This window comes from Saccopteryx bilineata, chromosome 4 (genome assembly GCF_036850765.1).
Source record: "Saccopteryx bilineata isolate mSacBil1 chromosome 4, mSacBil1_pri_phased_curated, whole genome shotgun sequence".
NCBI lineage: Eukaryota > Metazoa > Chordata > Mammalia > Chiroptera > Emballonuridae > Saccopteryx > Saccopteryx bilineata.
Window position 1 is genome coordinate 238,962,744 of NC_089493.1, and position 15,305 is coordinate 238,978,048.

General features: G+C 36.9%; 1 protein-coding gene across 1 annotated transcript in view; it reads left to right on the forward strand.

The window, feature by feature from the left end:
- Positions 1 to 15,305, forward strand: part of MAN2A1 (mannosidase alpha class 2A member 1) — a 190,852-nt gene that overhangs the window by 69,360 nt on the left and 106,187 nt on the right. The window contains exons 6-8 of the mRNA XM_066273982.1: positions 3,186 to 3,359; positions 5,952 to 6,138; positions 9,985 to 10,162. Of these exons, the coding sequence (XP_066130079.1) occupies positions 3,186 to 3,359; positions 5,952 to 6,138; positions 9,985 to 10,162 (539 nt within the window). The remainder of the gene's footprint in view (positions 1 to 3,185; positions 3,360 to 5,951; positions 6,139 to 9,984; positions 10,163 to 15,305) is intronic.

Here is a 15,305-nt window from a genome sequence, read left to right on the forward strand (position 1 = left end):
GCTTGAGCAAGGAGTCACTCTCTCTGTTGGAGCCCCTAGTCAAGGTACATATGAGAAAGCAATCAATGAACAACTAAAGTGCTGCTATGAAGAGTTGATGCTTCTCATCTCTCTCCCTTCCTGTCTGTCTGCCCCTATCTGTCCTTCTCTCTGTCTGTCTCTCTGTCTCTGTCTCTCTTGCAAAAAAAAAGGTGGGGGAAGGAAGGGAAGAGAAGCAGATGTTGCTTCTCATGAGTGCCCTGACCAGGGATCAAAATGGGACATCCTCATGCCAGACCAATGCTCTATCTACTGAGCCACCAGCTAGGGCCTATTGATGATTTTTTTATCCTCATTAATTATGGGATGGCATTCTACTAATAGTAAGAGCATCTTTTTTTATTTTCTATTTATTTATAGGCTCATGGGTTATTTTATTCAATGGGTTGTAATTCAGTACTACTATTACTTATTTTGACTCCCCATTTGTTCCAGATTTGGCCAGTGGAAGTCTCTTCAGTTATTTTAATATATCCCCATGATTCTTTGATCTTTAATTTATTGCACAAAAATATGTTCTAGGCTTACCTGTACTTTCCAGCCTCAGCCCTGGAATAAGTTATTTCATTAAAGTTATTTTTAATAGAGTATGGTGTTTAGAGATCCACATCTGGGAGTTACAGTGTGCTCATTTGTACTGAGGTGGTAATTGCACGTAGGCTCTTTTTGGTCACGGAGCTAGGAAGTGTGTGTGTGTGTGTGTATTTGTATTAAAAACCGTAAGTTAGTACTGATATCTTCCTATTTTAATTCAATATTATAGGGTATATTACAGCCTCCCACATTTATATGGTTTTGGTTCCTTTTTCTTTTTCTTTTCTTTTCTTTTTGTATTCCTCTGAAGTAAGAAGCAGGAAGGCAGAGAGACAGATTCCTGCATGCGCTTGACCAGGATCTACTCGGCAAGCCTACCAAGGGGGCGATGCTCTGACTATCTGAGTGTTGCTCTGTTGCAACTGGAGCCATTCTAGCACCTGAGGCTGAGTTCCATGGAGCCATCCTCAGTGCCTGGGCCAGCTTCGCTCCAATGGAGCCTTGGCTGTGGGAGGGGAAGAGAGAGATAGAGAGAAAGAAAGGTGGAGAAGCAGATGGGCACTTCTCATGTATGCCCTAGCTGGGAATTGAACCCGGAACTTCTACACGCCGGGTTGACACTCGACCACTGAGCCAGCCAGCCTGGGCTTAGTTCCTTTTCTTAACAGTAAAAATCCTGACTTCCTTGTCCTAATTTGTTTAATCTTTGAATACATGAAAGGTAGTTTCAGAATTGTTAAACCTGTACTGTCTCCCCCCAAATTACTAAGAGTTCAAGAGGTTTTTTACATATGGATATGGAGATTAATTACATATGTGAAATGCACAAATTTTATGTGGTCAGTTTTTTGTTTTTTTTTTTTCATTTTTTCTGAAGCTGGAAACAGGGAGAGACAGTCAGACAGACTCCCGCATGCGCCTGACCGGGATCCACCCGGCACGCCCACCAGGGGTGACGCTCTGCCCACCAGGGGGCGATGCTCTGCCCCTCCGGGGCGTCGTCATGTTGCGACCAGAGCCACTCTAGCGCCTGAGGCAGCGGCCACAGAGCCATCCCCAGCGCCCGGGCCATCTTTGCTCCAATGGAGCCTTGGCTGCGGGAGGGGAAGAGAGAGACAGAGAGGAAGGCGCGGCGGAGGGGTGGAGAAGCAAATGGGCGCTTCTCCTGTGTGCCCTGGCCGGGAATCGAACCCTGGTCCTCCGCACGCTAGGCCGACGCTCTACCGCTGAGCCAACCGGCCAGGGCTGTGGTCAGTTTTTTTTAGTTCAACATAAGCTCTCTGGTCCCTGAGAGTTCTGGACTTTCCCTTCTCAGTCTCCTTCGCTCGTCATTTCCCATCTCAGTGTTCATCTTCAGTATTGTTTTACGGAGATCTTTTGTGGCTATGTTTCTGCTACTCTGTGTTACACCTATTTGCATGAGAGTGTCTGCAACGAGAGTCAGAACCAAGATTAATTTATTTAGTAATCCTAGAGCCTGTCACAGTCTTAAGCATATGGAAGATACGGAACAGGTGTTCAAATAAAAAAATATACACATAGTAATATTACTTGCGTTGATTTATAGGTTATATATAGAAGCCTTGTTTGAGAATTCTGAATAAATAAAAAGATCAGATTTTTATAATGTCAGGTGAAAAATCTTATTTTATCAATTCTCATATGTTCATTTATTTATATTTTTATATTTCATCCTCTCAAGTTGAGATACATCTTTAGTTGATGGCTCTTGGTATTTGTGGGAGTCAGGGGTAAAATTTCATTGACATCTTCTAGGTAGAAAGAAAGCATCAGCATCAAAAACAGAACCAACTGATGGTTGACAGAGAGGAGAGGGCTGGGGGACTTGGGGTGATAAAAGTGAACAGAATAACAAGTACAAATTGGTAGTTACAGAATAGTCACAAAGATGTAAATAACAGCATCAGTAATATTGTAATATCTATGGATGGGGCCAGATGGGTACTTGAAATATTGGGGGGATCACTCCATAAAGTACATGGTTATCTAACCACTATGCTGTACACCTGAAGCTAATATAGAATAATAATGAATGTAAACTGTAATTGAAAAATTTTAAAAATACAAAACTTAAGATTTAATGAAGTATGTTACAGTTATTTTGGTCAGTTCTGCCACCATTGTGTAATAAGATGATTTGAAACAGTTATAAGATATAAAAGACAGCTTAAAAATTTCTTAATGCTGAGATTTGGGAGTACAAGTTGAAATGAGTTAGCTTACTTGTCTTTATTACAGAAGAGCAAATTGCTGGTTTACCCAGCTTTATGAGGACAGGACTGTGAGATCCTAGATGACTTGATTCTGTGTGTTTCTGTAGCTATATTGAATGGCAGTAGGTATCTGTAAGATGACAGGCTTATTTTGGCTCCAACTGATTCACCTCCAGTTTGATTCCCTTGCCTGGAGGATGTGGCAGTGGCAGGACCCTACATCAGGGAGACTTGTTGGGAGTGCTTCGGAAGGGTAATGCTGGGCAGTTTCTTTGTCTTAGAAACGAGACCACAGAACTCTGGGTCTGAATATGTTGTGACTTCTTTTTATTTCATTTGTTAATTTATAAATATAACACTTCTTTTCTTTTTCAACAGGAGTGAAACCTCGGTCTGGTTGGGCTATTGATCCTTTTGGATATTCACCAACAATGGCTTATCTTCTAAGTCGTGCTGGATTTTCTCACATGCTTATCCAGAGAGTTCATTATTCAATTAAGAAACATTTTTCATTGCATAAAACGCTGGAGTTTTTTTGGAGACAGAATTGGGGTATGTAGGGTTTGATGAAAGTTGAAGATCTCACTTGACCTTTCACAAGAGTCATAAACTCATTCCATCATTGGTTTTATGCAGTGTCAGTCTTGAAATCAGCTTGCCTGAAGATACATATTTTTATTTTTCCACTGTATTTATGTTGCAATTCTTTTAAGCAATGATGAAGACACTTACCTGTAGAACACTGTAGGTTCTTTTTTATGCATAAAGGAAATAAATAAATAGAAGGAGTGAATCTTTTGCAAATAATGCTTTCATTTCCATTTTAAAAAGCACCTGTTTTTATCACAAAATTGAACATGCATTAGAACTAATTTTGAGTCATTTATCTTGTATTCAGCCAGTGTTTCTTTCTTCTCTCTCTCCTGTCTGTGCATCTAGTACGAATTGCCTTTTAAGACCTTAATCCTGTCCTAGAACAGCTCTCACATCACCTAGATTGCTTGTTTTCTTACTGTGTTTGGTGGGCACTCAGGCGTTCCGGGGACATACTTCAGCTCTTTGTTCGGGAAGAGGAGACAAGATTTAGGTCTCTTGGGAGGCCTTTGCCTTTTTTACCCCCATTTAAAATTCACAACACCTTATTTTATAATTTATTTTTATCTATTGAGTCTTGATTAAGAGTCATACATTGTGTTATGTGCCTTATATTAACTTTCATTAGAACTTTAAATGATTTTTTAAAATTAGCGTCTATTATTATCCCTTCTATATAGTGAAGAAATGGAGGCTTAGAGATGTGAAGCATTTGCCAAAAGTTACACAGGTAGTAGATACAGAGACAAGACTTGAATTAGTTCCCAAACCTGGGCTCCTATCCCTCACCATACACAGCCTTCCCAGTATTGAGTTCTCAGTCATTGTGTCCAAAATAAGGATTTAGTTGCTAAAATAATGTTGAAAAATTACTACATTACATCATACTTGCTTTCCTGTGTAATCTAGACACCCTCTTAAGTGTTTCAGAAAAAGCATTTGTAAATCTAGATAGTAACTTTCTTACATGTACTGCTGTGTTTCAAGAAGGAAGGAAATTAGCTATAATTTATTATTTTGGAAAATTAAATCTGTAGGGAAAACAAGAACTTGGGGGGTTGATCAAATGCAAAGGAGCATATTAATTAAAAAAAGAAAGGGTTGTTTATTTGAAGGAGCCCTATTTAAAATATTGCCCTTAAATATTAAAAATTAAAAATTACTGAGCATTTCTGTGTAGTTATTACCATGTTGGAAGAATTATGGAAAACATTCTCACCTATAAGGAAATCATAGTCTCTGGGTTGCTAAATGGTATAGTGTGAGAAGAGTGGGGTGAGTGTCTCCTTGATCGTAGGAGAAAGGAGGAAGTCCATCCGTTCTGAGACTTGCGACAGCCTCTGTGCAGAAAGCAAGGCATTAGTGACCATCCCTGGTGTCAGTCATGGTGCGATTCAGTGACACAACTGACAGCACAGAATATTGCAGGTGATAATAGCTTTAAAATTTGGAAAAGAATTAGCAATTATTTAAGCTAAATGGAGTGTGAGGTAAAACAAGGATTTTAGGGCTTAGTGGTAGATTTGAATATATTATGCTTAAAAATTATGTTTTCGAATTAAGTTGAGCTTTTTTGTGTGTTCTGGTTCTTAATGAAGCAGTTGTTTTCATTATTTAAATGTAAATTTTACTTTATCTGTTATAAAAGTGATGTATATTCATTTCTGAAAATTGGAAATATGTACATAAATAAAGGGGGAGAGCTATTTACCACTCAGGATCATCCAAAGATAATCATTTTTAACTTCTAGTTAAGCCCTTCAATCTTACCAAGTGGTTGTTGGCTTCTGAACTCTAGGGCAGTTACATCTTCACCTTGCTGGCATTGATGTTTTAATTAAAAACAATTCTGCATCAGGAATCAGTGCTTGTATTTCATATCTATTTTGTTTGTTTGTTTTGGTTTTGAACATTGCTTCTTATTTTCCTGTGCTTCCTTCTTGGTGAAAAGTCCCATCGGCTCTTTATTGGTGAGCACTGGGCAACTCCATGAACTCTTCTGGTTGCACATCCTTCCTTCTTAACTGCGAGCAGTGGACAGGGGTTTGCCCAGTATCTTTGCAACCTTCCCTTTCTGTGTTCTTTCTGTTCCCCCTTTTATTTCTTTCTTCTCTTCTCACCCAGCCTCTGCAGCTCATGGTCTTTCTCAGTGTGTTCTGTTACCTGAGGTGAGAACAGATGTGTGGCGGGAGCTGGCAGCCAGGGATGGGAATGGCCATAATTTTGGATGAGCTGGTTATAAATTTTGCTTCTGCTTATTTTGTATCATCCAGGTCAGCAGATGCTGGTTCATGATGGGGCTTTTCTCTCTCTGCTAAGTTTATCTATAAAAAGTAGATAGAAAAAAAAAAGTAGATAGAGACTGAGGTATGAGTATGTTCCTTTAGCCTGGTGGTCAATCAATACTGCTGGGGTAATTTACTAGTAGTTAAAGGGGTTGTTGATTTAGGGCAGAGTTTGCATTATATAAGTATAAAGTACTGGCATTATGAACAGTTTTGGGAAAACAAAATTTATAAATGCAGGTTTTCTGTTGGCTCTTTATTTTAGATCTGGGATCTGTCACAGATATTTTTTGCCACATGATGCCTTTCTACAGCTATGACATCCCTCACACTTGTGGACCTGATCCTAAAATATGCTGCCAGTTTGATTTTAAACGGCTTCCTGGAGGCAGATTTGGTTGTCCCTGGGGAGTCCCCCCAGAAACAATATATCCTGGAAATGTCCAAAACAGGTATGAAAATACTCATTTCATAAGACAACATCTTGAGCAAGCAAACATGAGTTGCTTATTGCTGACAGGTTGAATAAATGGACTTCAGTAGCCCACATTATCCTCATTCAGGGTATTCATTCAAACCAAACCTAAAGCAACTTAAAAAACCCAGAGCCTTGACGATTCCTGTTATGTGTTAAGGCTTAATGGAAAGTGAACAATAGCAGATCAGTATACAATGGGTAACTTATAATGAGCTGTTATTACCCTCTCCTTTGCCCACATTATAAAAGCCTTCTACTGTGTTTGATTGATTGATAATAAAATGTTGATCTCTATTGTTTAAACTGGTAAGAAAAGTAGCCCAACTCCAAAAACACATTTATTGAAATGGAGCATATAAAGAATATAATTATTTGGTCACTTAATAATAATTTCAATAATAGTGAATGCTGCCCAGGCCTGATGAATATATCTTTGTATCTTTGTGATGATTTTGAATTACAGAAAACTTTAATTAGGAATATTTATACTTAAAGATATTTAAGTGAAAATCAAAGAAATGAACATATTTTAAAGAAAACTGTGCTAATGATAGAATTGTTAAACCAAGTTCCCCATAGTTCTTATTTTGGTGCTTTTTAAAACTTAATTTGTCCACTTCAAAATTTAGTGGCATATAATGCATTAAAATAAGATGCTGTGGTTATAATATAAACTACTCAACTCTGCTAGAAAAAAAATACAACCTTTTAAATAAAGTGCGATCTTTGCACTGTGCTCTGTTAAATGTATGTATTTTAAAAATTGCTTTTTAAATGTGTGTGAGGAGGAAAGTGAGATTGGGTCTCTTTGCCTTGAGGGTGTCCTTGTGTCATAAGGAAGTTATCCCAACATGAAACTCTCCCTGTGGCAGACACAATATTTAACATGGCAGCCTCCTTCAAGCCGTGGATCCTTTCCATCAAACACTGACATTCATAGTTGTTTTGAAAAGCTGTCCAAGATTAGGATGAACCTTGTTTCATTTTCTTGGTTTCTACAGCAGTGAGAATCATAGAGGAACACTGAGTAGCCTGGATTCAGGGGTTAGGTTTGTTAGGCACATGTAAATAGCCCAGTATATTACGTAGGAAGAGGTGGTGAGGACAGGGGTGGCTTGCCTGTCTAGTTGAAGAACAGCTGTTTGTCACCGAATCAGGTATTTACATTAATTTTCTCAGTTCAGGTGGTCAGGGATAGGGAACTGCTTAAAGGGCAACTATGAGGAATGCTTCTTCAGTTGGGGAGTCCCAGTGCATGCGTGGGTGTTGTAAGCACCTTCTTTTTGTTTTCTGGGTGCTGCTGAGAGTACCTGAGAGACATTTTGTGTAATCCTTTTACTGTGCCATCTAACCCTTCAAGAACACACCTTGTGCTCATTGATTCTGAAAGTGGTTTCCAGACACCATGGCGTATGAATGAATCTATGTAGTACTTATGTAGATTTAAAAAAATATTCTTAAAAAAAAAAATTCTTTTTAAGTCTTGAAATCTTAACCCTGCTGATTATTTCACATCCAAATATCACCTTCCTTTGGGCTTTGTGATGAGTGGAGATAAAACATAGACATTCCAGTTTAGTGACACTTGACTGTTTAATACCCTAAAGTAAGTGAAATAACTGTAAAACACAGGTGACACATTTGATAGTGAAGTTCAGCAGATTCCTCTACTTTGAAAACACAGAAATACCATTCTTCATCAAAATCTGTTTTTGGTCTAGTACCATGCATTTTACATATGATGATGATTTACATATCAGATAAACTGATGTTTTAGGGAATTCTTTTTCCCCTGGTTCTAGTTTAGTTGATATTTCTTCGAGTAAGTGAAGAGCAATTTGCAGCTGCGCATCTTCAAATGGGATGTTCAATTCATTCATCATTATTTTACCATATAGTAAGTGAGTATCCACTGTCTGCCGGGTGGTATAGGATGGTTCCTTGGCTTTTCCTAGTCTTGACACTTTCTGAGCAGAAGCTTGAAAGTTAAGATAGTTGCTGAGTGGTAAAAGCACATCATTGATATTCGTGATTCCTTTCATTTTCTACATGTACACTGAAGGTAGTCAGCATTGAATGCATTTACAAGATTACTTATCCTCTTTATACTGGTTGTCTGAGGGATGTATAGTAGTTGAATCTTCAATCATAGTATATCTTATATTTGTGATTTATATATTTGCTTTTTCTCTTTTGATCTTCCTTATCTTTCTGTGTGATAAATCGTGGATGTGTTTTTTAATTGTAAGTAAAAGTCTAAAATTATTTTTGGTAAACTTGGAAATTAGTAAATTGCTAGTAAAAATTAAGTATTAATCTCAGAAAACTAAGCATTATGTTATCTATGAACATTGCAGTTATATTGTACAAAGTTAATAAATTTTTGCTAATGATTTAATACTTATAAGGCAATCTCAGAAACTATCAATATAAAAAGATCATATGGAAAAAAAGGAAAAGATCATATGAGATTCTTAATTTAGGTAAATGTTTTTTCTTAATTTCTATAAAATGCCTCTTTCTGTCATTGATACTCTTTAATCTCTTTCATAAGTTTTTATATTGTGAATTGGGATTTACTTCTGGATAATGCTTGAAGTGAAAGTTGGAATACTGGGTAAAAAGCATATTTGTCATTTATCATTAATTTCTTAAGCTTTGGTATTATAACATGGAGAACTTCTCTAGTTCATCTGCTTGTTTAATTTTATTTTCATAAGCACTTTCTCTTTGTATTCTTAGATTTCCTCAAATGGTACCTAAGTCAGCAGTTTCCAAAGGGTTTTCTGAAGACTACTAGAATATGAAATATAAACATATCAGCAAGTTGAATTTAGCTAACCTTTTGAGTCATGTGTTGTAGACCAGGAAAGTAGAAACCAAAATAGCTTACTCAAGTCTAATCTTTATCTATTGTTGTTCAGTATTGAGGACAGCATGAAAAATACTCAGATTATTGACGGCAGGTGTTAAGTGAATTGATTTTCTTCCTTTAGAAAAAGAAATGTGATACTATAATTGGTTTATTAAAAAGATTATATTTATTGCCTGACTAGTCGGTGGTACAGTGGATAGAGCGTCAGACTGGGATGCGGAGGACCCAGGTTTGAGACCCCGAGGTTGCCAGTTTGAGCGCGGGCTCATCTGGTTTGAGCATAGCTCACCAGCTTGGACCCAAGGTTGCTGGCTTGAGCAAGGGGTTACTCAGTCTGCTGAAGGCCCACGGTCAAGGCACATATGAGAAAGCAATCAATGAACAACTAAGGTGTTGCAAGGAAAAACTGATGATTGATGCTTCTCATCTCTCTCCGTTCCTGTCTGTCTGTCCCTATCTATCCCTCTCTCTGACTCTCTGTCTCTGTAAAAAAAAAAAAAAAATTAAAAAAAGATTTATTAATATTTAATCAGACAATTTAATAAATTAGAGAAGGGATTTTAAGACAAAGCAGTTTACAAAATCCATATAGATGAGAAATTCTATTATCTTTCTGGACTACATTATTTTGAAACCTGGGCTATCTGGGATCCAGTCTCTGTGGCTGGCCTTTAAGAGACATTGATGCCCGCATAATTATACGCCAGAATTGGTATGTGACTTTATTTCTGTAAGGATAATCCTTTGGGGTTTTCTTATCTGATAAGGGCTTATGAATATTTTAAATGGATAATGAAAATTAGTATGGTAGTTAAAAGTCTGCCTCATAAATCATACTACTCTAGGATTTAGGTAAAATAGATAATTTAATATAATACACTTTTTAATGAATTGCCCCATTGTTCTTTTCCTAATACTATTTATGTTCCCCTTTTTCTTTTGTAGGGCTGAGATGCTTCTAGATCAGTACCGAAAGAAGTCAAAACTTTTCCGCACTACAGTTGTCCTGGCCCCACTAGGAGATGATTTCCGCTATTGTGAACGCACGGAGTGGGATTATCAGTTCAAGAACTACCAGCTGCTTTTTGATTATATGAATTCTCAACCTCAGTATAATGTTAAGGTAATAAGAAAATATTTAATTATGATACTGTATTTGAAATTGAGCCTTCATTATTAAATGAAGCTGAAACACAGTAGCCTGAATTCCTTTGTCCCGCATCCCAGTATTTCTTAAACTATGGAATTCTTATGCAGAAGTGTAACTTATTAAGAGGAAAATTACCTGATATTCTAGTTCCATTTTCAAAGTTTTCCACTTCCTACCACTCCATGAAGATTAGAGAGCCATTAATTTTATGTGGTTGAAAACATGTCTCTACTAAGTTGCAGTGATCATTTTTTAAAAAATTTTTTTGTGACAGAGACAGAGAGAGGGACAGATAGGGGGGCAGATAGAAGGGAGAGAGATGAGAAGCATCAGTTCTTCATTGCAGCTCCTTAGCTGTTCATTGATTGCTTTCTCATATGTGCCTTGACTGGGAGGGAAGGGCTATAGCAAAGTGAGTGACCCCTTGCTCAAACCAGGGACCTTGGGCTCAAGCCAGCAACCCCACGTCAAGCTTTGAAGAGCCTACCACGCTCAACCTGGATGAGCCCATGCTCAAACTGGCAACCTCGGGGATTCGAACCTTGGTTCTCTGCATCCCAGTCTAGTTAGGCATTGAAAGATGTTACTTTCAAAGATGTTCTACTATCACTGACAGTTTATTGTTTCTCTCTGACAGTTGCATCCTTGTGATTTAGTGGTGTGACTGGCAGATGCAGAAGAACATGTCATGAATTTTGCAAACAAATGTCTCATGTCTAGAGACTGTACTAGCATTTTTCTTAAATGAGAAGACTTCTGAAATTAATCATTTGCCTGTAGTTCTTGTTTTTTTATTTTCTTGTGGACAATTTAAAGTGTACCGTAAAGTTTTGAGTATAATACAATATATCCCTACCACCCTGCAATCCATAGCTTAGCTACAACATTTATCAACCCAAAGTCACTTTCATTTCAACTGTGCCCCACTATCATCTCACCCTCTCCCTGTGATTATTTTAGAGCAAATTTCAGATGTTATATAGTTTATCTGTAACCACAGTTTAGTATGAATCTCTAAATGATAAGGACTGTTTAAAAATATAATCATAATACCAATATCACATCTGAATAATCAGCAACATTTCAATAATAGATTAAAATTTTCCTGATCTCATAAAAGCATTTTTCAACAGATGCTTTGTTTGAGTCAAGATTCACACAAGAGTCATGTAATAGACCTTTTATGAGGAAATTAATTATCTACCATGTTTATTATATCCACATATTAACCTTTCAGACAGAAGAAAAATCTGTGAAAATACTATAGAGGGGAAGTGATATTACTCTTTAGGAAATTAGAAAGCTGATAATGGACCACATTCTATGTAGTGAGAATTCAAGTTTATGAAAGAAACTTAGTATCAAATAGGTAAATAAATTAAATTTAGCTTAACTAAAATATCAAGTTTATTCAAGATACTTACACTGAATTTCTACCAGATTATGAACTCTGAGCATCAGGCTATGTTTAAGTCATCTCCATAATATTCTCAAAGGTGAAGCTCATACGTGAACATTTGAATAGAGGAGCATGTGTGTTTGTGGGTATCTTATCACTAAATACATCTTCCTGGGGAATGATTTTGAGGCCTGTAGAAGGCTCTGTTACCTAACTCTGAAGAATTAAATCCTGATTTTAGTATATTACCTGTTTTGTCTTTTGTTTGTACACTAGAACAACTTTTAAGTAATTTTAAATATTGAAATATATACATAAAAGTGCACAAACTATAAGCATGCAGATAATTTTTTCCAAGTTTAAAAACACCCATATAACCATTATTTAGATCAAGAGGTAGAACATTTGAAGCACCTGGAGAATCTCTCAGAAACTCTCCAAATCATTATCAACTCCTGCAAAAGTAACCATATTTTTACCTTTGTAGTGAGTGTTGCTTCTTTTTAGATTTTATAAGAAGGGAATCTGAAGCATGTGTTATTTTGCATCTGGCTTTATTTGCTCCACATTATGTTTATAAGATTCATCCATGTTGCATGTAGCAGCAGTTCTTTTCTTTTTAATGCTGTATAATAGCTCTATCCATTTGATAAATATACTACAATATATCTGCCCTATTGTTAATGAACATCTTGGTTATTTCTGGTTTTCATCTGTTACAAATAAAATTCCTTTGAACATTTTAGGCATGTTTTAGTATACATGTGTATGAGTTTATGTGGGTATAAAATGGAATGAAATTTTTGGTTATGTAGTATGCACACGTTTAACTTTAGTAGATATTGCCAAACAATGTTCCCAAATAGACATTAATTGTTGCATTGAATGATAGTATCAGTTGCTCCACCTTTTTACTCAGACTAAAAATTAAAATTATTTTTAATCTTTATGGTAGATGTAATGGTTTTATTTTGTATTTTCCTGGTAGTTAAGTTCAGCCTTTTCTCATACTTTATTGCCACGTGGGTACCTTCTTTTGTGAAGTGCATCTCTAAGTCTTTTGATGATTTTTTCCACCTTAAATTGGGTTGTTTGTGTACTTCTAACCATTTATAGTTTCTTTGTATATTTTGGATTGAGTCTTTTTTCAGCTAAAAGTTATGCAAATATTATCTCCCCCTATGTAGTCTAATTTTAATTCATGCTTTTGATGAACAAAAATTCTTCATTTTAATTATATCTAATATAACAGTATTTTATGGTTAGTGCTCATGTTTGGTTTAAGAAATTTCTGTTTATCTCATGGTCATGAAAATACATTTCTTATGAAGATGTCTTATGGAAACTTAATTATTTTACCTTCAATATTTATATCTGTAGTCCATTTGGAACTGATCCTTTTTTATTTTATTATTATTGATTTTAATATATCGTGTATACATAGATTCCAATGTTGCCCTGAATGCATCCCCCTCCTCCGTATTCCCCGCAACATCTCCCCTGCCTCCTATCCCTTCAGGGCTTATCCCATCCTCTCATCTGCTTTTCCTCTGTCATTTGTCCTCTGGTCCCTTTGATCTCTCCTCTGCCTCTATTCCGTTCCTCAGTTAACATTGTTCATTGGATTCCTCAAATGAGTGAGGTCCTTTGATATTTTTCTTTCTCTACCTGACTTATTTAGTATAATAGTTTCCAGGTCCATCCATGTTTTTGCAAAAGGTAAGATTTCCTTCTTTATCATGCCCCCATAGTATTCCATTGTGTATATGTGCCACTGCTTTATAATACACTCGTCCACTAACGGAGAGTTGGACTGTTTCCAGATCATTGCTATTGTGAACAATGCTGCCATATACATGGGCGTGCATTTCTCCTTTTGAATCAGTGATATGATGTTCTTGGGATATATTCCTAAAAGTGGGATGGCTAGGTCAAAAGGCAGTTCCATTTTTAATTTTCTGAGGAATCTCCATACTGTTTTCCACAGTGGCTGCACAAGTCTGCATTCCTACCAGCAGTGCAGGAGGGTTCCCTTTTCTCCACATCCTCACCAGCACTTACTCTGACTAGTGTGAGGTGATATCATTGTGCTTTTAATTTGCATTTCTCTAATGATTAGTGATGTTGAACATTTTTTCATATGCCTATTGGCCATCTGTATGTCTTCTTTGGAGAAGTAGCTATTCATTTCTTTTGCCCAAATTTAGATTGGATTGTTTATCTCCCTGGTGTTGAGTTTTACAAGTTCTTTATACATTTTGGTTATTAACCCCTTATCAGATGTATTGTCAAATATGTTCTCCCATTGTGTAGTTTGTCTTTTTATTCTGTTCTTATTGTCTTTAGCTGTGCAAAAGCTTTTTAGTTTGCTATAGTCCCATTTGTTTATCCTGTCTTTTATTTCACTTGCCCGTGGAGATAAATCGGCAAATATAGTGCTGCGAGAGAAGTAGGAGAGCTTACTGCCTATGTTTTTTTCTAAGATACTTATAGTTTCACGACTTACATTTGTCTTTTATCCATTTTGAGTTTATTTTTGTGAATGGTGTAAGTTGGTGATCTAGTTTCGGTTCTTTGCATGTCGCTCTCCAATTTTCCCAACACCATTTATTGAAGAGGCTGTCTTTACTTCACTGTATGCTCTTACCTCCTTTGTCAAATATCAGTTGTCCATAAAGGTGTGGTTTTATTTCTGGGTTCTCTGTTCTGTTCCATTGATCTATATGCCTGTTCTTATGCCAGTACCAGGCTGTTTTGAGTACAGTGGCCTTGTAGTATAACTTGATATCCGGAAGTATAATACCTCCCGCTTTATTCTTTCGTTTCAAGATTGCTGAGACTATTCGTGTTCTTTTTGGTACCATATAAATTTTTGGAATATTTGTTCTATATCTTTGAAGTATATCATTGGTATTTTAATTGGTATTGCATTGAATTTATAAATTGCTTTGGGTAATATAGACATTTTAATGATGTTTATTCTTCCTATCCATGAACACAGTATATACTTCCACTTGTTTGTATTTTCCTTGATTTCTTTCATCAATGTTTTATAATTTTCCGAGTATAAGTCTTTAACCTCCTTGGTTAAATTTAGTCCTAGGTACTTTTTTTTTCTGTTGCAATAGTGAAGGAGATTGTTTCCTTAATTTCTCTTTCTGACAGTTCATTGTTGGTTTATAGAAATGCCTCTGATTTCTGAATATTAATTTTATATCCTGCCACCATACTGAATTCATTTATCAGGTCCAGTAGTTTTTTTGTGTGTGTTTTTTTTTTTTGCATTTTTCTGAAGTTGGAAACAGGGAGGCAGTTAGACAGACTCCCTCATGCGCCCAACTGGGATCCACCCGGCATGCCCACCAGGGGGCGATGCTCTGCCCATTGGGGCATTGCTCTGTTGCGACCAGAGCCATTCTAGTACCCAAGGCAAAAGCCATGGAGCCATCCTCAGTGCCTGGGCCAACTTTGCTCCAATGGAGCCTTGGCTGTGGGAGAGGAAGAGAGAGACAGAGAGGAAGGAGAGGGGGAGGGGTGAAGGAGCAGATTGGCGCTTCTCCTGTGTGCCCTGGCTGGGAATTGAACCGGGGACTCCTGCACGCCAGACCGATGCTCTACCACTGAGCCAACCGGCCAGGGCAGGTCCAGTAGTTTTTTAACTGAGACTTTAGGGTTTTCTATGTACAATATCATATCATCTGCAAATAATGATAATTT